Below are 24,629 nucleotides of genomic sequence, written 5' to 3'. Positions count from 1 at the left end.
CCGCAGATTGCACGGAGCACTGGGTGTGGTGCAAAAACAAGGAATACTGTTATGTTGAAAATTAAAAAAAAACAATTAACATAAAAAAATAGATGAAGACTTCTGTGTGAGACAGGAATCTATCAAAATCCTTGAGGAGAACACAGGCAGCAACCTCTTCAACTTCAGCTGCAGCAACTTCTTCCTAGACATGTCTCCAAAGGCAAGAGAAACAAATGCAAAAATGAACTATTGGGACCTCATCAGGATAAAAAGCTTTTGCACAGCAAAGGAAACAGTCAGCAAAACCAAAAGAGAACTGACAGAATGGGAGAAGATATTTGCAAATGATGTATCAGATAAAGGGCTAGTATCCAAAATCTATAAAGGACTTATCAAACTCAACACCCAAAGAACAAATAATCCAATCAAGAACTGGGCAGAAGACATGAACAGATATTTCTGCAATGAAGACATCCAAATGACTATAACAAACACATGAAAAAATGCTCAACATCACACTGTGTTGGGGAAATACAAACCAAAACCACAGTGAGATACCACCTCACACCAGTCAGAGCGGCTAAAATTAGCAAGTTAGGAAATGACAGATGTTGCAAGAATGTGGAGAAGGGGGACCACTCTTGTACTCTTGGTGGGAATGCAAGCTGGTGCAATAGTTCTGGAAAACAGTGTGGATATTCTTCAAAAGTTGACAATAGAGCTACCCTATGACGCAGCAATTGCACTACTGGGTATTTACCTCAAAGATACAAATGTAGTGACCTGAAAGGCCACGTGTACCCCAATGTTCATAGCCAAATGTCCACAATAGCTTAACTATGGAAAGAGCCCAGATGTCCATCCACAGATGAATGGATAAAGAAGGTGTGTGATATATCCCAAACACAATGGAATACCACTCAGCCATCAAAAAGATGAAATTTTGCCATTTCTAATGACGTGGATGAAATTAGAGGTTACTATGCTAAGCGAAATAAGTTAGTGAGAGAAAGATAATTATCATACGATGTCACTTATATGTGGGATTTAAGAAACAAAACAGAGGATCATAGGGGAATAGAGTAAAAAATAAACAAGATGAAATCAGAGAGGAAGACAAACCATAAGAGACTCTTAATCATAGGAAACAACTGAGTGTTGTTAGAGGGGAGGGGTGTGGGGGATGGGTGTGAAGGATTGGGTAAGTGGGTGATAGACATTAAGGACGGCATGTGATATAATGAGCATTGGGTATTATATAAGAGTGATGAATCACTGATCTCTACCTCTGAAACTAATAATACATTATATGTTAATTAGTTGAACTAAGATATTAAAAAAATAAATAAAATGTGTCTTCTCACACTCCCACCCCAAAAGAAAAGAAAAAGAAGAAAAAAGACTTGTGTTTCGGCCTGTCATGTAATCTACCTTGGAGAATGCTCTGTGTGTACTGTAGAATGCTTATTTGTTGCTGTTTGGTAGACTGTTCTATATGTGTCTGTTAGGTCCCTTTGGTCTGTGGTGTTTTTCAAATCTGCTGTTTCCTTATTGATTTCCTGCCTGTATGATCTATCCATTGTTGAAAATAGGGTATTGAAGTTTCTTACTATTATTGTCGCTGTCCATTTCTTCTTCAGTTCTGTTAGTATTGCTTTATATACTTAGGTCCTCTGAACTTGGGTACACATACATTTATAATTCTTATATCTTATGTTAAATTGACTTAAAATCATTTTATAATGTCCTCTTCTGTCTTTGGTGAGTTTTTTGATCTAAAGTTCTGTTTGTCTGATATAAACATAGCCACCTATGGTTAGGCTACATATAATGTGGAATATCTTATCCCCATCCTTTCACTTCAGGCCATTGTGTTCTCAAATCTCAAGTGGTATGTCTTGTAGATAGCATATAGTTGGATATATTTGTTTTATCCATTCAGACATTGTGTATATTTTAGTTGGTGAGTTTACTCTATTACATGGATTCCAAAGCATGGTGGCAATGTGGTACTGTGGTCACATAAGATGAAGGATCTTATCCTACAAAATTCTGGTATTAGTGTTAGTGTGGCTTTATTTATTTCCAAGGTTTTTGAGACTGGGGGACTTTGGGTTATGCATACATGTCTTTCCTTTACCACAGATACATAAATTCATTCTGAGCTGGAGCTTTGTCCTAATCCCTCTTGTATTCCCCATAGGATAATGCCTTGTACATGGTGAAGGAAATTCTCAGTCTCCATTTCACAGTGTTCAAAATTACCTCATGTCAACCTCTGGAAGGCTTTCCCTGAGAGCAGTCTTCCCAGAGCCCCATGCATGTCCTTGTTTCTCAGGCTGTAGATGAAAGGGTTCATCATGGGGGTCACCACAGCATACATTACTGTGGCTACTGAGTCCTTCATGGAGTAGGTTTTGAGGGGCTGCAGATATACCATACAAAGTGTCCCATAGAAGAGGGAGACCACAGCCAAATGGGAAGCACAGGTGGAGAAGGCTTTGTACTTGCTAGAGGCTGAGGGTATTCGGAGGATGGCTCTGACAATACGGATGTAAGACATGATCATGAGCCCAAAAGGGGTAAGGAAAATAAAGATGCCTGTGGTAATCAGCACTATGTGAATGATCTGGGTGTTGGAACAGGCCAGCCTCAGCAAGACATACATCTCACAGAAAATGTAGTGGATCTTCCGGGATGCACAGAATGTCACCCTGGTCATGAGGAGAGTGAGGGTGAGGCCATAGAGGGCAGAAAGTGCCCAACATAAGATGAGGAGCAAAATACAGAGCCCAGGGCTCATGGCTGTGACATAGTGGAGGGGGCGGCAGATGGCCACATAGCGGTCATATGCCATTGTGGCCAGGATGAGGTTGTCCAGTGTCACCAGGGAGACCAAGAAGTACAGCTGTGTTAGGCACCCTGCATAGGAGATGGCTTTGCTCTGGGACTGAAGGTTAACCAACATCTTGGGAATTGTATTTGTGACAAAGAATAGGTCGGTGAAGGAGAGGTTGGCCAGGAAGAAGTACATGGGACTGTGCAGGTGGGAGTCAGAACCGATGGCCAGGATGATGAGCACATTTCCCACCACTGTGACCAGATACATGGACAAGAACATCCAGAACAGGACCCGCTGCTGCTCAGGACTGTCTGAGATCCCCAGGAGTTGGAATTCAGAGACTCCTGTCTGGTTGCCTTCATCCATTTCCCCAACTCTCTGCAACATCAGCACCATCAAATGTCTGCTAAGTGTCCTCTATTGAATAAGGATATTCAGATAAGCAAAATCAAGGTTTTCTTAGCATTAAAAATATCTCAATTTTGTAAAAATATCATTAAAATAGGCTCAATTTTATACTTTCTTTTAAAATAAGAAAGAAATAACAGACACTAAAACAGAACATAAAAAAATCTTTATGCACCTTAATCATTCCAGGAACTTCTAGTTTGGCATTCTCAATATTCTAGGGATTATGTCAATGTCATATATGAAATCCTATCCTCTTAAATACTCTTACAGTGCTTAAAGATTACTATGTTGTGCTATGATAGTGTATATGCATTTGTTTTTCAAAGATATTTAAAATAAGTATATACATTATAAAAGTGGGTATTACACAAAGAATACAAAGTAAAAGTATTGGAAAGGAGAAGGAAAAATTATTTGTTGAAATGAAAATTTATCTGGGAAATCTAAGATAATCAACTGATATGACATTAGGAATAAAAAGGGTTTTCATGAAACTGGACAATTATACAGTACATGGACCTTACACTCATGGCACTCTCCATTATTAAGATCATATTGTCAGAACGCTTGAATTCCAGTCTGAGTGTTGCCAGCTGTGAGTTGTCTGATAAATTACTTGAGACCTTTAATAGTCCATTTCTTCATGTGAAAATGGGCAAGGATAATATTAAGTAGTAATGTTCTTAATTAACACAGGGAGCTTGCCTGCAGTGAGAGGTTAAGAACCATTGCCTATTGTTCTTACATGTAAACACTAATCAGAAATAGGATAGAACATAATGTGAAACAGTCACATCCACACTATCAACAAACAGATCCATGCCTTAAAACGTTAGCAGGAGTCAGGCAGGACCTTCAAAATCTCCAGTGAGGCACCTTGTACAAATTTAATGATAGATACACAATGATACCAAACAGAAAGATAAATTGGTTGTAATGGTGCATATTCCCTTGAAGTAATCTTTAATTAAATGCACTGAAACATAAAATTCTAAAATGGTTTTTAAGAAATAAAAGATAATCTAAATGTCATCTACAAATAAGCATGAAAATAAGCTAAGCAAATGTGGAAAAACAGTAAGAAGGAGTCACTGCTTTGTCACATAGCCAGGACTCTGAAACAGCATGTGCTAATGGTAGAATGAAAGATCACTAGAACTGGATATAAACTTTAGAAACAGAACCAAGTGCATGTAGTATTAAGTGGATTATTGTGATAAAACTTTAAATTAGCAGAAAAAGTTGCACCATGCAATAAATGTCACTGGGACAACTGTCTATTATTTGGGAGAAAAGTTAAATCAATGTTTTTATCTTACTAAGCAAATTTCAAAGATAGCAAAGACTAAAATATCTATTGCATCTTTAACCACTTGAAAACATAATGTTTAAGGAATAAAGATTTTAAAAATAAAAAAATAAATAGAAATAAATTATACCAAATCCTACCATGTGGAGATAGATAACCACTGCTAACATTTTGATGTCTTTTTAGTTGAGGCATGAAAGACAAAAGAATTCTGTCTTGTCAAGCACTGGGCAAAGAACATTGCAGGAAGAGAGCTGTATGTGCAAAGTCCCTGAGGTGGGAAAGGTCTTACTGTGTTTAAAGCACTCAATGAAATCCAGTACAGCTGAAGTGTTAGAGATTTTTCTTCTTGCATAACCTGCATATTTTTTTTCTTTAATCTTAAAACTTTTCCCAGTCTTTTTTCATTAGTGCTTCTCCACTTGAAATTAAGGATATTTTCCAATCAAAATTTATTTCTCCTCTCATTTTATTCCACTCTTTCATTAATTTAGTTTTCCTACACTTCTTGAAATTAATACTATAGGAGATATACATTAGTATTTCATATTGGGAAACACTAATCCATTACTCTCTCCCCCAAACCTCTAGGAAATCCAAACTTACCTCTCTGAAAATGAACAGACATATAAAATAATAGTCATTTGAATGAACTAAAGAGTCTAAAAGTTAGGTATCATTCTAAGCAATCAGGTGAATGGTCCCCTTATGCAGAAGACTTTTTCTTTTATGAAAAAAGAGAAACTTAAAAAAAAAATGATTCATTACATCAATGGCAGGGAAATAGTGCCTCTACCTAAAAAGACTGCTTCACTTCAGGAAGTCTTGCTTTTGCGTGAAAAACAAAATAAATACAATTTAAAATGGAGGAAGCAATTTTCTTCCAGCATGACAGTGTGAGATGCTCCAGTATCCATTCTATTGGTAGAAATATAGAAAAAGGATAATTTAAAACTTCTGGAAATGATTCTAAAGATGAAGAGCAAATGAAGAAACATCTATTCAAGAAAAATTTTGAAAATTCAGTGGGAAACACTGGAGGCTGTGGCATTTTGAACCATGACTCTACCTCTTTCCCTCTTATCTCAGTGATGTGCAGACTCCACTCCAGACTACCACATCTCAGAACACAGGTCTTTACACCCAGCAGAAGAACGTTCTTCCCATGAGAGCAGGTCATTGGTGCTCCTAATCATGCCCCCAGCTACCTGTTGCTGAGGCTAAGCCCTAGACAAGTGTAGTTGAAAGGTGGGTCCTTTTTCTGCTTAGCTTCCACTTCTGGAATGGAGGCTCTACCTTAGTATGGAGTGCTGAGTTTTTAGGAACTCCAGGTGTCCTTGCTTCCCTGGCTTATGAGTTGTGGGTTCTACACCAGGAGAAGTAAGCTCACTGGAACTCAAATTGCTTCCCCTCTAACAAAATGCTCAGTGTCTAGGTATTGTGGGACCACTCAGAGAAAAGACTACTAATTTCCTCACCTGCAGCTCCAGAGTCATGGCTTAGGGATTTGCTTGGTTGTAGAAGCAGCCCTAAAAAATAGCTCTTAATTTCTTCTCCCAAGAACTGAATTTATTTGCAATAATGCACAGATAAATTCAAGCCCAAAGGTGCTCTCAAGAACAGGAGAAAGGCAATTGGGAGGAGATTTGTGGATCTGATACTGAGATAGCCTAGGCTGTAGGGTCCTTACTGTGTTATAGAAAACGGAGTAAAAAGACAGCTGGGAGGAACCTTCCCAGAGAGAGAAGAGATATTAAGCATTGAGTTAAAATACTATTCCTTCCATGGAGTCACAATTTGATAGGATACATGGTAGAGCAATTTATGTCCCAGGTAATTGCTGAAAATCATAGAAAAACCAACTGCCAAGCAGTGGTGTTTAACAGCTGAGTGTTATGAAGGGAAGAGAGGAGGAGCCTTACCAATTCTATGGTCAGCTCACAATGACTGTAGGCATACCCATGGCTGTGCTGCCCTGAGGAACAACACCAGAGGCTTATCACTGTGGGGGATAAAACTGACTGCAATAAAATAATTCAGCCAACACTAAACAAATAAATAAGTAACAATAACAAGATCCAGAAGGGAGGTTCAGTACCCAGAGTTGCTGCAATGTATTACTGAAAATGTCCATTTTCCAACAAATTTTTATATCATAAAAATAAACAGGAAAATGTGACCCATACAGCTGGATAAAAAGCAGGCAAGAGAAACCATCTGTGAGAGTGATGAAAGGACAGCCTTAACAGAAACATACTTCAAAGAAGACATTAAAAGTATGTTCATAGAACTTATAAACTCAACACCCCCAAAACAAATAATCCAATTAAAAAATGGGCAGAAGAGATGAACAGACATTTCTCTAAAGAAGAAGCCAAGATGACCAACAGACATGAAAAAATGTTCAACATCACTCATCATCAAGGAAATACAAATCAAAACTACAATGAGGAAAAAAAATGCAATGAGATATCACCTCACACCTGTCAGAATCACGAAAATTAAAAAAAAAAAGCACAAGAAACAACAGGTTTTGGTAAGGATGTGGAGAAAAAGGAACCTTCTTGCACAGTTGTGGGGAGTACAAACTGGTGCAGCCACTGAGGAAAGCAGTATGGAGGTTCCTCAAGAAGCTAAAAATAGAGTTACCATATGATCCAACAATTGCACTACTGGATATTTACCCACAGAATGTAAGAACACTAATACAAAGAGACACTTGTACCCCCATGTTTATCACAGCATTATTTACAGTAGCCAAGGTATGGAAGCAGTGTCTCTGTCTCTGTCTCTCTCTCTCTCTATATATATATATATACACACACACACACACACACACACACACACACACATTTCATCTATAAAAAAGAATATATATATACATATGTATGTACATATATTTCATCCATAAAAAGAATGAAATCATGCCATGGATGGAGCTAGAGAGTATAATGCTAAGTGAAATAAGTTAGAGAAAGACAAATACCATATGATTTCACTCATATATGGGATTTAAGAAAGAACAGATGAGCAAAGGGAAAGAAAGAGATAGAGAAAGAGACAAATCAGGAGACAGACTGTTAACTATGGAGAACAAACTGACGGTTACCAGAGGGGAGGTGGGTGGGGGATGGGTGAAATAGATGAGGGGATTAAGGAGTACACTTGTGGAGATGAGCACTAATGTATACAATTGTTGAATCACTACATCAGACACTTGAAACTAATATAACACTGTTTATTAACTGGAATTAAAATAAAAACTTAAAAAATGAAAAAACATTGGAAAGAAAATAAAGTTTATAAGCCTCAAAAAAATATGTTCATAGAAAAAAGGAAAACATGTTTAAAGAAGTAAAAGAAAGTATTATGACAATGCCTATCAAATCAAAACTAGCAGTAAGAGGAAGGAATTTTAAAACATAACCGCATAGAAATTGTGGAGTTTCTAAGTATAATAATTAAAACGAAAAGTTCCCTGGTCAAGAGTGACTTTGAACTGGCAGAAGAATTAGTAATCCTGTAGATAGATTGTTATAGATTATGCAAACTGAAAAAAGAGAAAATGAAGAAGAATGAAGAGAGCCTCAGAGAAATGTGGGACATCATTAAGCACACAAATACATATGTAGTGGAGTACTGGAAAGAAGAAAGAGAGAGAGAGATTGAAAGAGAGAAAGAAAGAGATAGGTGCAGAAAAATATTTGAAGAAATAATTACTGAAAATGTCCCAAATTTACTGAAAAATACTTACACATCTAGAAGCTCAGCAAACAGAGAGAATTCCACAAACAGACACATCATCATAAAAGGGCTAAAAAGTGAATACTGGAAGAAATCCTGAAAGCAGCAAGACCAATAACTGGGTGAGGTACATAAACAATGAATCTTGGAACACTGCATCAAAAACTAGTAATGTATTTTATGGTGACTAACATAACACAATAAAAAAAAAGAAACCAAAAACTATTTATATGGAAACCCTAATAACATTAATAGATCACTTAGCAGAAACAATGGGGGCCAGAAGGCAGTGGGATAACATATTTAAAGTATGAAACAAAAACAAAAATCCAAAAAGCCGATCAAACAAGAATTTTATGTCTAGTGAAGTTACTTTCCAAAATGAGGGCAGCATAAGATATTTCTCAGGTCAACAAAACTGAGAGAATTTGTTCCTAGCAGTCCTGCCTCACAGAAAATACTGAAGCAGTTTTTTTTTGAACTGAAAGTATAAATGACCCCAATTGTAATTCATATGCACACAGAAAACAAGGAACAGTGAAAGGCAATTATGTAAATATAAACTGCTTTTTTTATGCTTATTTTCTCCTTTCTTGCCTTAACTGATTTACAAACCAAGTATAGAAAATAATATGTGATGATATATTGTTGAACCTATAGATCTATAATATATGTGTAATATATTGTCAATAGCACCACAAAGGATGTCAGTGGGATCAAACCTGTACTGACTAAGGAAATGACTACAGAGAGCGAAGTAATAATTATAACAATATTTTGTTGGGCTTGTAAATTATTAGATGTTATATCATATAATAGTAGAAAAAGAGGGAAAGGGAATAGATCTACATAAAAACCATGTTTGTATATACACCACTGAAATTAAGCTACAATAGATCTGAAGCTGCTTCTCCCATTTTAAGATGTATATAGGAGATCCTAGAGCAACCACTAACAAAACAAAACAAACAACCCAACCCTCAAAGAATATTGTTTCAAAATCATTTAAGAAATTAAAATGCTATATTAGAAACTATTCACTTAATGGAAAAGAAGTCAGTTAAGGGAGGAATAGAGGCATAAAAAGATATGAGACATGTAGGAAACATTATTTCTTGGGCTTTGTACACTTTTATAGTTTTCCTGTCCTACAGTGCCTAAATAAATGTCTGTTCTCCACAATACTGTGAGTGCCTCAAAAACAGGGACAATAACATTTTCATTATTGTACCCCAGGACCTTGCACAGCATCAGAAACAGCATAGGATCAACATATGAAGGCGGAACTGAACTGTATATAGAATATCAAGCATTGCATGTGTACAAGATGAATGGAGTACAGTGATCAGCCTGAAAGCTTAAACGAATCAGCAATACTACAGATAAGATGCAGTCATCAGAAAAATTAGCCAGTGTGTGTGGGGGAAGTAGGCCTGTTCTGGAATTTCCATCTGGAATATGATGAATTTGAAGTAGCAGCAGGACAAAGAACTGCAAATGTGTGGACAATGAGTAACCCGGGAGATTAGAATAACTTGGAGCTCCAGTTTGGGGGAAGGGTAGAAGGCCCAGAATTTAGCAGATGAGCAGATTTGTTATCTTCACAAAGTTCACTCCCCGCATATCCAGAGTGGGTGGTGGAGTGGAGGGAGGACATTTTGAGTCAGAAGTTTAGGTCCAAGTCCTAGCTTAACACATACAACTGTTTTTCTAAACAAAAAACTACCTCTTATTGGAAGGTTAGACAATGTGTTTTATATCTATTAAAATCTTGTATTTAGTTCACACAATATCACAAGTTGACTCTAATATTCCAATTTCTTGATCAGGCAACCAAGACTTAGGTTAATGATTTACCAAGTTGCTTAACCAGGAGCTGATAGAATCAGAATGAGAGTCTCCTTCTTCTTCCTGGAAAGTCCATGTCCTAATGATTTTGCCATACCTGAATAAGACAATACCTACCTGAAAAGATGTATTGAGAACTGAAATGTTCTACACGGAGGTACTTCTCCAACCTAAATGGGAGTGACTGTAAAGGGAGTCCTTTTTTTCTGATTATTTCTGATTATCTCCCACCTTCTCCAGCAGGAAACCCTGCTCTCAGGAAAAGAGGCATCAGGGGTCCAAGTCTCTTTTCCATCCCCAGACTGGCTCTGCCCACCTGTGTCTGCAGAGAGTGACCCAGATGCAGACTCATTTGTGGCTGGTACCTTGGTGCTGTGTACATGGGGAGAGATGAGTGACAGAACCTACTATCATGGGCTTCCCATACATGGGGTATGATTTGTCCAAGTCAGCAGCTAGGGAGTAAAATGGAGACAAAGAGAAGAGCCAGGCTATCTCCCAGGAGAGTTAATACTCTGTGAATGAAAGGGGCTGGTGGGGAAGTGGATTTCCTATAACAGAAGGCATTCAAACGTTATCTCACAGGCTGAGTGGTCATTTCAGAGCTGGAACAAGAATTTAGTAGAAGTAGGTTATGGTTAAGATCTCTTTTAACTCCAAGATTCCAAACTCTAAGATTCCAGTAATCATGTGATGCCTCTTTGGCATTTGAATGAAAATGGGAGTAACTCTTAGCACAGACTCTATACTTTGTATATATACAGCTTCCCATACTTGTTGTTTGTCACCATATAATTCACCTATGTTCAACACCATGAATGAGATAATTTATTTTACCCATACTTAAGGGAGAGTTTTGGTTGAAGAGATCTGTCCAAGGTCATAGAATGATTTGGTGGCAGGGATGAGGCTTTGACCAGGAGTTCCAAACCATGTGTTTACTTTGTTAGTCTAGAACTGGGAGAAAGTAGAAAACCTGGAAACTTGAGGCTAGTAGAAGACTGCTTGTCTCTTAGAGGAATAGTTGACTAATAATGGGGAACTGATGGGCTAATTCCAGAGACCACTCCAGGCCCAAGAATGAAAATGAGCATAATGGTAACTCCCTGAGTGACCACAACCCTGAGCACACTGGATACCATCTCTGTTTCTGTCATGGAGACAAAGGTCTTACACCTCCTTAGACCTCATCAGAAACTACTTCCTTCCATAGCCCATTTGTCTGGATTTAGGGCCCTCTGGGACATCTGCCTCACAGGTGGGAAGAAAGGAAGCAGGGAAGAGGGCTGGGGAAAGACAGAGAACACCCAGAGGGCTTGATATCTTTGTTTTTCTAACCCTCAAGGCTGGTGTCTCCCATGCTTCAGTGTGCAGAGAAACACCTGTGACACTTTAAAACAAAAAGCTGATTTTGTGGCCCCCTTCTGGAAATACTGATTCTGTTTTGAGAACCAAGTCCTTTTTAGCAGCCACCTGGTGATTCTCACTGTGCAGAAATGCTGTTCTGAGTCTGCAAGACTCAATGGGTTCTGAGCATTTGTGTGGTCAGATGGCCTTAGAGACACAAACCCCTCTGCAGTGAGGGCAGAGAGTGTAGGGGTGGTATGGAAAAGTGTTCCAAACTTGATGTTGGAAAAGTGTCCTTTGGTACCTCCTGTGTTGCTCCCTGGTTGCAGGAAGATGAGGAGGGCATGGAGCTTCCCCAAGCCGCTGCATCCCACCCATGAAGCCTTTCTTGCAGATTTGAGAACAGAGTATGTGACAGCGCTTTGAAAACTGTAGAGTGCTAAAAAGATGGGAGGGGATGCCAATTACCTTCAAATATTAAGGGATTAGATTATATGACGGCCATTAAAGTTTGTATGTTTGTGTGACAGACGAGAAGTGAAGAAAGAAGATAATAAAGGGTAAAAGGGAGAGAGAATGAAGTCTGTCATGTGTACACCTTACCCACTGTTCTTTGCTGCTCTCAGAGTTGCCTGGTTCTGCTGCCTTGTTTCCTCTTACATAGGATATAAATCCAATCAAGGCATAAAGGACCCTAATGCATTGCTTTCTGAGTACACTTGGCAATATGTCCTATTGGCTAAAGTGGGAAGGAGGGTATTGGTGCCTGGATCTTCAGTTCTTGTAAAGAAGAGACAGTATGGAAGAAATGGATGCCCTGATGAGAATTTGGCATTTGAGAATTGATGCTTGGATCTCAGGTTCATGAAGAAAGGGGGTGTACTGGGAGCACATCAGGCCTATTTATTACTTTTGTAGAGGCCTTGGGGAAGCAATCCCAAGACAGCTTGTTGAGATAAACCTGGATAATTGCTCCAACATCAATATCTGTTAGAAAGTTTCTTGGGAAATCGGTCTTTTTTTACAGGAGTAAACCAACTCCATATTGGGCAGCATCTTAAAAGGTTTCCTAGGAGTAAGAATAAACCATAATTAAAGAAGACTTCACACACATACTCCTGCCTGGCTTTGAGTGATCAGAGGACTGGAAAATCTGAAGCACTAAATTTGGATTAGGATGATTCGAGATTGTTATGACCCCAAATACTAAATAAAAACAATTGAGAAAAATCACATTTAGAGGAAAATAATGTTAGCCTAATCTTCAAATGATTACTTTCAATAATATTTAAACATAGTATTAAGCACAAATTAAAAAAGAAGCAGACACACAAGGAAATAAGATACTAAAAGCAAGAACCAACAGATGAAAGGCATCTGAAAATACGATAATCAGACACAGACCAAAAACCAAAGGTGTTTATAAGCTAAAACCAAACCTGAAAATTTTGGTGGGAATTTTGACAAACTGACAAAATGCAAATAACCAGAACTCAAATAAAAAGCACATTGTTATCACTTTGCACTCCTCATGTCCTCCTCAGTCACTGTTCCTCCAAGACTAACCACTCTTAATACTGTAATTTAGTTTAACCCATATCTGTACTTTATATAAATGAAAGAACATAGTTTGTACACTTTTGTGTCTGTTTCTTTCAGTTAGCATTATATATGTGAAGTTTACCCATTTTGCTCTATGTGGTTGTAGATCGTTCATTGCTGTCTAATGTTCTGTTTTATGACTCTGCCATTAGGAGAAATACATTCTACCTTGATGAGTATTAGTAGTTTCCAATTTTGGCTGTTATGAATAGTGCAGCTACACTTGACTCTTGAGTACCTATACTTTATGTTAAACGATTTATTGTTTTAACTTTAACACTTAGATGTGTTATTAATCTAGAATTGATTATGATATTTGGTGAGATAGAGGTCAAGATACATTTTTTCCCCCCACGAGTGTGGATATCCAACTAAAGCTTGAACATGGTGTATTTTTCCTTTTTTTTTTTTAGTTCACTTTATTTTTTGGGTAATTTTTAAAATTATATTTTTCTTTCCCCCAATTCTTATTTAAATTCTAATTGGTTAACATACAGTATAATATTAGTTTCAGGTACAGAATTTAGTGATTCATCACTTACATGAAACACCCAGTGCTCATCACCACAAGTACCTTAATATCCATTACCTATTTAACCCCCCCATTCCTTCAGTTTGTTCTCTGTAGTTAATAATCTGTTACTTGTTTTACCTCTCTTCCTTGCCCCTCTGAAACCCCCTTGCTCATAATACCTCAATGTGAGATAGGAATCCATCAAAATCCTAGAGGAGAACACAGGCAGCAACCTCTTTGACACTGGTTGTAGCAACTTCTTACTAGACAGGTCTCCTGAGGCAAGGGAAACAAAAGAAAAAATAAACTATTGGGACTTTGTTCAAATAAAAGCTTCTGTGCAGCAAAGTAAACAATCAACAAAACTGAAAGGCAACCCACAGAATAGGAGATGATATTTGTAGATGACATATCTGATAAAGGGTTAGTATCCAAAACAATAAGGAACTTATAAAACTACACAGCCCAAAAACAAATAATCTAGGGAAAAAAATAGGTAAAAGACATGAATAGATACTTTTCTGAAAAAGACACACAGATGGCTATTACTTTAAACAAATAATAATGTGGTATAATCTTCAGAGTAGACATCTTCCACATCTTTTGCTAGATTTATTCTTATGTGTTTCTTGACTTTTACTAAATATTTCTCAGATTTCAATACTTACAGAAGATAATCATCCATACCAATAATTATAGTATTACATATTTACTAAGCTACTAAAATGAATACAATAGTGAAACATTATCGGTGAGACTGTGGGTAAACAGTTATATTTTGATGACAAATTCATATATATGTGTGGGTGTATTTCTTTTTAAGAATGTAAACTAGGAGAGTAAATTATGTGAAAAGGTTAATGCTTGCTGAAATGATATTTTTTAATATTCAAAAATTTAAATTTATCCTCAAACATATAGTAGGGCAGTCTTTGACAAAACTGCAGTGTGTTGGAGCATCTGGGGGGCTCACTTGTTATCCTTGTTATCTTCATTTGTTATCCTTCTGCTGGGGTCATGATCCCAGGGTCCTGGGATCAAGCCCCGCATCAGGCTCCCTGCTCCTTGGGGAGACTTCTTCTCTCTCTCCCACTCCCCCTGCTTGTGTTCCCTCTCTCACTGTGTCTCTCTCTGTCAAATAAAGAAATAAAATATTTAAAACAAACAAACAACAAACAAACAAACAAAAAACTGTGGTGTGAGGGTGTATTGACACGCCTTAAAAGGTATAATTATGACAGATATGTAAACTGTGTTGTTACAAATGCATTCACATACAAAAATATAAATATGAAAGGGTAACATAATTTAAGTTAAAGGTAGAACTAAAAATTTGGTGAAAATTTATTTAACCAGTGGCAGATACATGTCTGTCCATGAATTAGGAGAGAGTATTGGACAGTACAAATCTGTGTATTTTCAGTTAATTAGGTAAATTTTTACTTTAAATTTAAGTACCTAGAAAGCATGGTTTCTAAGATAGACTAAAATCATCCCTTCACATGAATCCCAGTAAGTAGGTGATTCTACATTGAACTCAAAATGTTCTCCAAAAATATGATTGAAGCACAGAATGCCATCTAGTTTCACAGAGCAGGTCACAGGTGATTCCTTACAGTTTTGGGGAGGGAATTAGCAGTAACCTCCTGGCTTTAATTTTAACAAGACTATGGCCACTAACAGTTATTTAAAATATACCATATTCTAGGAATTCACCCTTTACATGGTTTTTATTTTATTTTATTTTAAACAGACTACATATTTTATTTAGGCAAATCTGGTAAACACTAATATTTACACTTGGGTAATTTCATTTTTTAAATGAAAATTTTAAAAAATAATAGATAAAGTCATATACATCAGTTCCCTTGGGCTTCAGCTCCACATATCTAAACTTGTTAGAACCAAAATTTTTTCATCTGTGAAATATAATCTTACTACCACTAAGTAATAAGGAAAACATCAATGGCTTTTTATTGTTGTTGTTGGTTTCAGGGGTAGAATTCAGTGATTTAGCACTTAAGTATAACACCCAGTGCTCATCACAACAAGTGTACTCTTTTTCTTTTTTTTTTTAAATTTTATTAACATATAATGTATTATTTGCTTCAGGGATACAGGTCTGTGAATGATCAGTCTTACACAATTCATAGCACTCACCATAGCACATAACTTCCCCAGTGTTCATAACCCAGCCACCCCATCCCTCCTCCCCAACCCTCAGCAACCCTGAGTTTATTTCCTGAGATTAAGAGTCTCTTATGGTTTGGCTTTCTCTCTGGTCCCATCTAGTTTCATTTTTTTCACTTCCTTCCCCTTATGATCCCCCACCCTGCCTCTCAAATTCCTCATATCAGAGAGATCATATGATAATTGTCTTTCTCTGATTGACTTATTTTGTTTAGCATAATACCTTCTAGTTCCATCCACATTGCTGTGAATGGCAAGATTTCATTTTTTGATGGCTCCATAATATTCCATGGTGTGCGCAAGTGTGTGTGTGTGTGTGTATGTGTGTGTATCACATCTTCATTATCTACAAACTATGGATAATGGCTCTTTCCATAGTTTGATATTGCTGCTATAAATATTGGGGTGCATGTACCCCTTTGGATCATTACATTTGTATCTTTAGGGTAAATACCCAGTAGTATGATTGCTGGGTTGTAGGAGAGCTCTATTTTCAACTTTTTGAGAAGCCCCTGATACTGTCTTCCAGAGTGGCTACACCATTTTGCATTCCCACAAACAGTGTAGGAGGGCTCCCCTTTCTCCACATCCTCTCCAACATCTGCTGTTTCCTGACTTGTTATTTTAGCCATTTTAGACTGGTGTGAGGTGATATCTCACGGTGGTTTTGATTTGTATTTCCCTGATGCCGAGTGATGTGGAGCACTTTTTCATGTGTCTATCGGCCATTTGGATGTCTTCTTTGCAGAACTGCCTGTTCAGGTTTTCTGCCATTTTCTTGATGGGATTATGTATTCCATGGGTGGTGGGTTTGATAAGTTCTTTATAGACTTTGGATACTAGCCCTTTGTCTAATATGTCACTTGCAAATATCTTCTCCCATTCTGTGAGTTCTCTTTTAGTTTTGTTGGCTGTTTCCTTTGCTGTGCAAGAGGTTTTTTTTTTTTTTTTAAATCATGATGAAGTCCCAATAGTTCATTTTTGCCCTTGCTTCCCTTGCCTTTGGCAATGGTTCTAGAAAGAAGTTGCTGCGGCTGAGGTCAGGGAGATTGCTGCCTGTGCTCTCCTCAAGGATTTTGATGGATTCCTGTCCCACATTTAGGTCTTTCATCCATGTTGAGTCTATTTTTGTGTGTGGTGTAAGGAAATGGTCCAGTTTCATTCTTCTGAATTCTTGGAATAAGGAAATGGTCCAGTTTCATTCTTCTGCATTCTTCTTCATGTGGCTTCCAATTTTCCCAACACAATTTGTTGAAGACACTGTCTTTTTTTCCATTGGAATTCTGCTTTGTCAAAGATTAGTTGACCATAGAGTTGAGGGTCCATTTCTGGGCTCTCTATTCTGTTCCATTGATCTATGTGTCTGTTTTTGTGCCAGTACCATACTGTCTTGATGATTACAGCTTTGCAAAGAGCTTGAAGTCTGGAATTGTGATGCTGCCAACTTTGGTTTTCTTTTTCAACATTCCTTTGGCTATTAGGGTCTTTTCTGGTTCCATAGAAATTTTAGGATTATTTTTTTCATTTCTTTGAAAAAAGTTGATGGTATTTTGATAGGGATTGAATTCAATGTGTAGATTATTCTAGGTAGCATAGATATTTTCAGAATATTTGTTCTTCCAATCCATGAGCATGGAACATTTCTTTGCATCTTCCTCAATTTCTTTAAAGAGTACTTTATAGTTTTATGAGTAGAGATTCTTTGTCTCTTTGATTAGGTTTATTCCTAGGTATCTTATGGTTTTGGGTGCAATTGTAAATGGGATCAATTCCTTAATTTCTCTTTCTCCTGTCTTGTTGGTGTATAGAAATGCAACTGATTTCTGTGTATTGATTTTATATCCTGACACTTTACTGAATTCCTGTAGAGTGCTAGCAGTTTTCAGGTGGAGATTTTTGGGTTTTCCACATAAAGTATCATATTGGTGCACCTGGGTGGTGGCTCAGTGGGTTAAAACCTCTGCCTTGGCTCAGGTCATGATCCCAGGGTCCTGGGTTCGAGCCCCGTGTTGGGCTCTCTGCTCAGTGGGGAGCCTGCTTTCCTTTCTCTCTCTCTGACTACTTGTGATCGCTGTCAAATAAATAAGTAGAAATCTTTAAAGTATCATATCATCTGCAAAGAGTGAGAGTTTGACTTCTTCTTTGCTTATTTGGATGCCTTTAATTTCTTTTTGTTGTCTGACTGCTGAGGCTAGGACCTCTAGTACTATGTTGAATAGCAGTGGTGATAGTTGATAGCTCTGGCATATTCCTGACCTTAGGGGAAAATCTCTCAGTTTTTCCCCATTGAGGATGACATTTGCTGCAGGTTTTTCATAGATGGCTTTTATGATATTGAGGTATGTGCCCCCGATCCCCACACTGTGAAGAGTTTTGATCAAGAAAGGATGCAGTACTTTGTCAAATGCTTTTTCAGCAGCTATTGAGAGTATCATATGGTTCTTGTTCTTTCTTTTATTAATGTGTTGTATCATATTGATTGATTTGTGGATGTTGAACCAACCTTGCAGCACAGGAATAATTCCCTCTTGTTTGTGGTGAATAATTCTTTTAATGTACTGTTGGATCCTATTGGCTAGTATTTTGGAGAGAATTTCTGCATCCATGCTCATCAAGGATATTGGTCTGTAATTCTTCTTTTTGGTGTGGTCTTTGTCTGGTTTTGGGATCAAGGTAATGCTGGCCTCATAAAATGAGTTTTGAAGTTTTCCTTCATTTTCTATTTTTTGGAACCATTTCAGGAGAATAGAATTCTTCTTTAAATGCTTGGTAGAATTTCCATGGGAAGCCATCTGGCCCTAGGCTCTTGTTTGTTGGGAGATTTTTGATGACTGCTGACTGCTTCAATCTCCTTACTGGTTATGGGTCTGTTCAGGTTTTCTATTTCTTCCTGGTTCAGATTTGATAGTTTATATGTCTCCAGGAATGCATCCATTTCTTTCAGATTGTCTAATTTGCTGGTGTATAGTTGCTCATAATGTGTTCTTATAATTGTTTGTATTTCTTTGGTGTTAGTTGGGATCTTTCCTCTTTCATTTATGATTTTATTAATTTGGGCCCTTTCTCTTTTTTTGCTAAGTCTGAGCAAGGGTTTATCAATCTTCTTAATTCCTTCAAAGAACCACCTCCTAGTTTTGTTGATCTGTTCTATTGTTCTTTTGGTTTCTATTTCATTGATTTCTGCTCTGATCTTTATTATTTCTCTTCTCCTGCTGGGTTTACACTTTCTTTGCTATTCTTTCTGCACCTCCTTTAGGTGTAGGGTTAGGTTGTGTAGTTGACACTTTTCTTGTTTCTTGAGAAAGGCTTGTACTGCTATATACTTTCCTCTCAGGACTGCCTTTGCTGTGTCCCAAAGATTTTGAACAGTTGTGTTTTCATTTTCATTTGTATCCATGTATTCCTTTAATTTCCTGGCCCATTTACTCTTTAGTAAGATGCTCTTTAGCCTCCATGTATTTGGGTTCTTTACAACTTCTCTTTTTCTCAGCTTCTTTATTCTCCATCATTTGGTCTTCTATGTCACTAATTCTCTCTTCTGCCTCATTTATCCTAGCAGTAAGAGCCTCCCATTTTGATTGCACCCCATTAATAGCTTTTTTGATTTCAACTTGGTTAGATTTTAGTACTTTTATTTCTCCAGAAAGGGATTTTATTTCTCCAGAAAGGGATTCTCTACTATTTTCCATGCCTTTTTTGAGCCCAGCTAGCACCTTGATAATTGTCATTCTGAACTACTTTTGACATCTTACTAATGTCCATATTGATTAGGTCCCTAGCCATTGGTACTGCCTCTTGTTCTTTTTTTTTTTTTTTTTGAGGTGAGTTTTCCTGCCTTGTCATTTTATCCAGATAAGAATGGATGAATGAGAAAACAATATACTAAAAGGGTATCAATGACCCCATAAAAACATACTCTAACCAAATCAGCAAATCAGAAGATACCCAAAACCAGGGGGAGAAGAAAGAAGGAGGAATATATATATATATATATATATATATATTTTTTTTTTTTTTTAGACTGGTGAATAGGACAGAGACACACCCTTGATTTTGGGTGTATTTTGGTCTGTTAGAATAAACTGCCTCCCAAAATTTTAAAGAAAGAAAGAAAGAAAAACTTATATATATACAAAATAAGGGTAAACATCATGAAGGGATGGAAAATGACTGTAAGATGAAAATGAAAAAAGATTCTAAAAAAGGAATTGATAAGATAAGAAATTGGTTGAAAAAATAAAAAAGGAGGAGAGAATGTGATCAGGCTGGAGACTAGAACATGTGCTAGGTTTAGGATATATTTTGATTTGTTAGAAGAAACTGTATCCCCAGTTTTTTTTTTTAAGATTTTATTTATTTATTTGACAGACAGAGATCACAAGTAGGCAGAGAGGCAGGCAGAGAGAGAAGAGGAAAGAGGCTCCCCGTGGGGCAGAGAGCCCGATGTGGGACTCGATTCCAGGACGCTGGGATCATGACCTGAGCTGAAGGCAGAGACTTAACCCACTGAGCCACTCAGGTGCCCCAGTATCCCAAAATTTTAAAGAAAGAAAAACCCATATGTATACAAAAAATAAGGTTAAATACAATGAATATGACTATAAAAATGAAAATTAAAAAGGATTTTTAAAAATGGTATCCATAAGATAAAATAGTTTAAAAGGTTAAAATAGGAAAGAGGAAAAATTTTAAAAAATAGAATAAGAAAAAAATAATACTTAAAAAAATTTAACTTTGAAAGACTAAATAATCATGGGAAAAGAGCCATGAAGTCCATGTGTTGCTTTTCCCTAGCTCTGGAGTTCCATAGTTGTCATTGATCGGAGAACTTGGTCTTGGCTGGATGTTCTTGCTAATCTCCTGGGAGAGGGGCTTGTTGCAGTGATTCTCAAATGTCTTTGCCTGAGGTGGAATTGCACTGCCCTTGCCAGGGGCCAGGCTAAGTAATTTACTCAGTTTTGCTCTCAGGAGCTTTTTTCCCCTGAATGCTTTCTGAATTGCTTTGGAGGACAGGAATGAAAATGGCAGCCTCCCAATCTCTAGCTGGAGGAGCTGAAAGCTCAGGGTCCTGCTCCCCAGTCCACCCTCAGAGAAAAACAGTCAATCCCTCCTGTCTCCCTGGTCTCTGCCCGCACTCCATGCTCACCCAGCCTGTGATCAAGCATTTCTATCCCTAGCACAGAGCCCTGTTTGGAGTCTCCAAACCCAGCAGATTCCTGCAGCATATTCTCATGCCACTCCCCCAAGGGAGGAAAGTGAGTCTCCCCAGATCTGCCACTTCTGGGGGTCCCTGCACAAAGAGCAGTGGCCTGACTGTGCCTCAGATCACAGATTAAGGTAACCCCTAGCTGAGAGCCCCTCCTTGGCTCTGTCTTTGCAGCCGGCTTTCCTAAAGCTATACCCGGGAGCTCTGCCACACTGAGATACTCCTGGTCTTTCTGTGACCATTCAGGTCCTGAGACCACACTGTCCCTGTAAGGGCTCTAACCCACTTAGCCTCTGGAGCGATGTCCCTCAGTGGAGCAGACTTCTCTAAAAGTTCTGATTTTGTGCTCCACTGCTCCACTGCTTGCCGGGAGCTGGCTCCTCCCTCTGCATTCTTTTTTCCTGTATATCGCCTCAGATTCACTTCTCTGCATGACTTACCTTCCAGAAAGTGGTCACCTTTCTGTTCCTAGAATCGTGGTTATTCTTCTCCTCAATCTCCTGTTAAGTTTGTAGGTGTTCAGAATAGTTTGATAGCTATCTAGCTGAATTCTTGGGACCCAACAAAATTTAGGTCTCCTATGCCTCTGCCATCTTGCTCCTCCCTCCAACAAGTGTACTCTTTAATACCCATCACCCATTTAGCCTGTCCCCCATTATAATATTCCACCACACACATATACACACCACTTTTTCTTTACCCCTTCATCAGGTGATGGACATTTGGGCTCTTTTCATAATTGGCTATTGTTGATAATGCTGCTATAAACATTGGGGTGCATGTGTCCGTCAAATCACTATTTTTGTATCTTTTGGACAAATACCTAGTAATGCAATTACAGGGTCATACGGTAGTTCTATTAAGTTTTTGAGGAACCTCTATACTATTTTCCAGAGTGACTGCACCAGTTTGCGTTCCTACCAAAAGTGTAAGAGGGTTTCCCTTTCTCTGCATCCTCGCCCACATCTGTTGTTTCCTGAGTTGTTCATTTGAGCCATTCTGGCAGGTGTGAGGTGGTATCTCATTGTGGTTTTGATTTGTATTTCCCTGATGATGAGTGATGTTCAGCATTTTTCCATGTGTCTATTAACCATTTGTATGTCTTCTTTGGAGAAATGTTTGTTCATGTCTTCTGCCCATTTAACTGGATTATTTACATTCTGGGTGCTGATTTTGATAAACTCCTAACAGACTCTGGATACTTGCCCTTTATCTGATACATCATTTGCAAATATCTTCTCCCATTCTGTCTGTTACCTTTTAGTTTTATTGTTTCCTTCATTGTGAAGAGGCTTTTTATCTTGAAGAGGCCCCATTAGTTTATTTTTGCCTTGTCTCTGAAGACATGTCTAGTAAGAAGTTGCTGCAGCTGAGGTCAAAGAGGTTGCTACTTGTTTCCTTCTTTAGGATTTTGATGGATTCAGTCTCACATTTAGGTCTTTTTGTATGGTGTAAGAAAGTAGTCCATTTTTATTCTCCATGTCACTGTCCAGTTTTCCCAACACCATTTGTTGAAGAGAATGTCCTTTTTTTACCTTGGGTACTCTTTCCTGCTATGTTGAATATTAGTTGACCATATAGCTGTGGGTGCATTTCTGGGTTCTCTATTCTGTTCCATTGATCTATGTGACTATTTTTGTGCCAGTACCATACTTTTATTTATTTTTTAAAAGATTTTATCTATTTATTTGACAGAGAGAGAGAGAGAGAGAGAGAGAGAGAACAAGCAGGGGGACTGGCAGGTAGAGAGAGAGGGAGAAGCAGGCTCCCTACTGAGCAGTGAGCCCGACATGGGGCTCTATCCCAGGACCCTGGAATCATGACATGAGCCAAAGGAAGATGCTTAACTGACTGAGCCAAACAGGTGCCCTTGTGACAGTACCATACTGTCATGATGATCACAGCTTTGTAAAACAGCTATAAGTCTGGAATTGTGATGCTTCCCACTTTACTTTCCTTTTTCAGTATAACTTTGGCCAATTGGGGGTCTTTTCTGCTTCCATACAAATTATAGGATTATTTGTATCCAGCTTTGTGAAAAATGTTGGTGTTATTTTGATTAGGATTGCATTGAATGTGTAGATTACTCTGGGCAGCATAGACATTTTAACAATGTTTTTTCTTCCAATCCATGAGCATGGAATATTTTTCCATCTCTTTGTGTCTTCCTCAATTTCTTTCCTAAGTGTTCTGTAGTTTCTACGTACAGATTCTTTACCTCCTAAGTATCTTAAGGTTTTAGGTGCAATTGTAAGTGCGATTGATTCCTCAATTTTTCTTTGCTGAATTAATGAATTAATGACTTTGCTGAATTAATGAATCAGTTCTAGCAATATTTTGGTGGAGTCTTTCAGGTTTTCTACATAAAGTATCATGTCATCTGTGAAGAATGAACCTTGACTTCTTCTTTGCCAATTTGGATACATTTTATTTCTTTTTGTTTTCTGCTGAGGCTAGGGCTTTTAGTACTATGTTGAATAATAGTGATGAGGGTGGACATTGCTGTCATGATCCTTACCTTAGGAGAAAAGCTCTCAGTTTTTGCCCATTGAGGGTGATATGACCATCATAACATCACCCAGCAGGGGAGCTGGCTATCAACAATTGACTTCTACTGGAGAACATGTTTTCTACAGTAATCACAACCTAAGTTACTAAGCATGCAACCAGATACTTAAAGGGAAATAGGGAAGAATAAAAAATAACACCCCAGAGTAGCTGTTTATTTTCTTATGGAACATAGTTAGTTATGGTGTACCGTATTGTACATATACTTGCCAAAACATTTTACCGACCTAGCTTTCCAAGTCCTTTTTGGAAAACTTCAACAATAATCAGCATGTTATGAAAATATTGGCCTGAGTTGATCTTGGTAGCAATGCAGAACAGTGTGAGCTGTGAACCATATATGTTATGAGCTGGTGATACTGTTCCTCAATGCTATAATAAATAAATTTGAACTTTATTCTGCAGGCAGTGTAAGGTCACTGGATATTTCTAATAGGGTGGTAATCATATTCAATGAAGATTAATCTGATTGTGTTGTGCAGAATGGATGGAGTGGGGAGAGACTGGGGACCGAGGAACATTTCAGTGGGTTTTCAATCATTTAGCTAAGAGACTATGAACTGTCCATTGAATCATTCTTTCCTGGCACCTAACTGTATGAATGTAACCATGCCAGTGGGGCTCAGGTTAATGGTGCCAGGTGTTATACCAAATTGTAAGAATTGGTGTTGCAAAGATGAAATTGACTTGGAAAAACTTTCCCCAAAGATAAAAATTAAAATTCTTGTGAAAATTAAGATGTTAAAAGGGATGGAGGTCTTGGTAGCCTGGTAAAATGTTATATCAGGTCTACCTAAGGACTCCATCTCAAGAAAACACTTCCTTCCCAGTCCCAGTTTCTCTTCTCTCAGCATGGGGACTTCATAGATATGGGGATTCCCAGTGTCAAAAACACTATTGGTAGGGATCCAAGTCACCAGTGTCATAACATGGTGGGGAAATTGATTCCCTGGAGTTTATTCTTGGCCACATACAAGAGCACAACCAGATATTCCCTTATTTTGGTCATGAGCTGTTCCATATCATTTTGAAAGTATTCAGGTATATCCTTTATTATATTGTAAAT

General features: G+C 37.9%; 1 protein-coding gene across 1 annotated transcript; it reads right to left on the bottom strand.

Moving 5' to 3' along the window:
- Positions 1 to 2,248: 2,248 nt before the first annotated feature.
- Positions 2,249 to 3,229, bottom strand: LOC116860622 (olfactory receptor 1D2-like). The gene has a single exon (XM_032846720.1). The coding sequence runs from the start codon at positions 3,218 to 3,220 to the stop codon at positions 2,249 to 2,251; it is 972 nt and encodes a 323-aa protein (XP_032702611.1). The 5' UTR covers positions 3,221 to 3,229.
- Between the last annotated feature and the right edge of the window lie 21,400 nt (positions 3,230 to 24,629).

The sequence above is a fragment of the Lontra canadensis genome, unplaced genomic scaffold (assembly GCF_010015895.1).
Source record: "Lontra canadensis isolate GAN:19392208 unplaced genomic scaffold, GSC_riverotter_1.0 scaffold180, whole genome shotgun sequence".
In the NCBI taxonomy this organism is placed as follows: domain Eukaryota; kingdom Metazoa; phylum Chordata; class Mammalia; order Carnivora; family Mustelidae; genus Lontra; species Lontra canadensis.
This window is presented reverse-complemented; position numbering and strand designations above follow the sequence as displayed.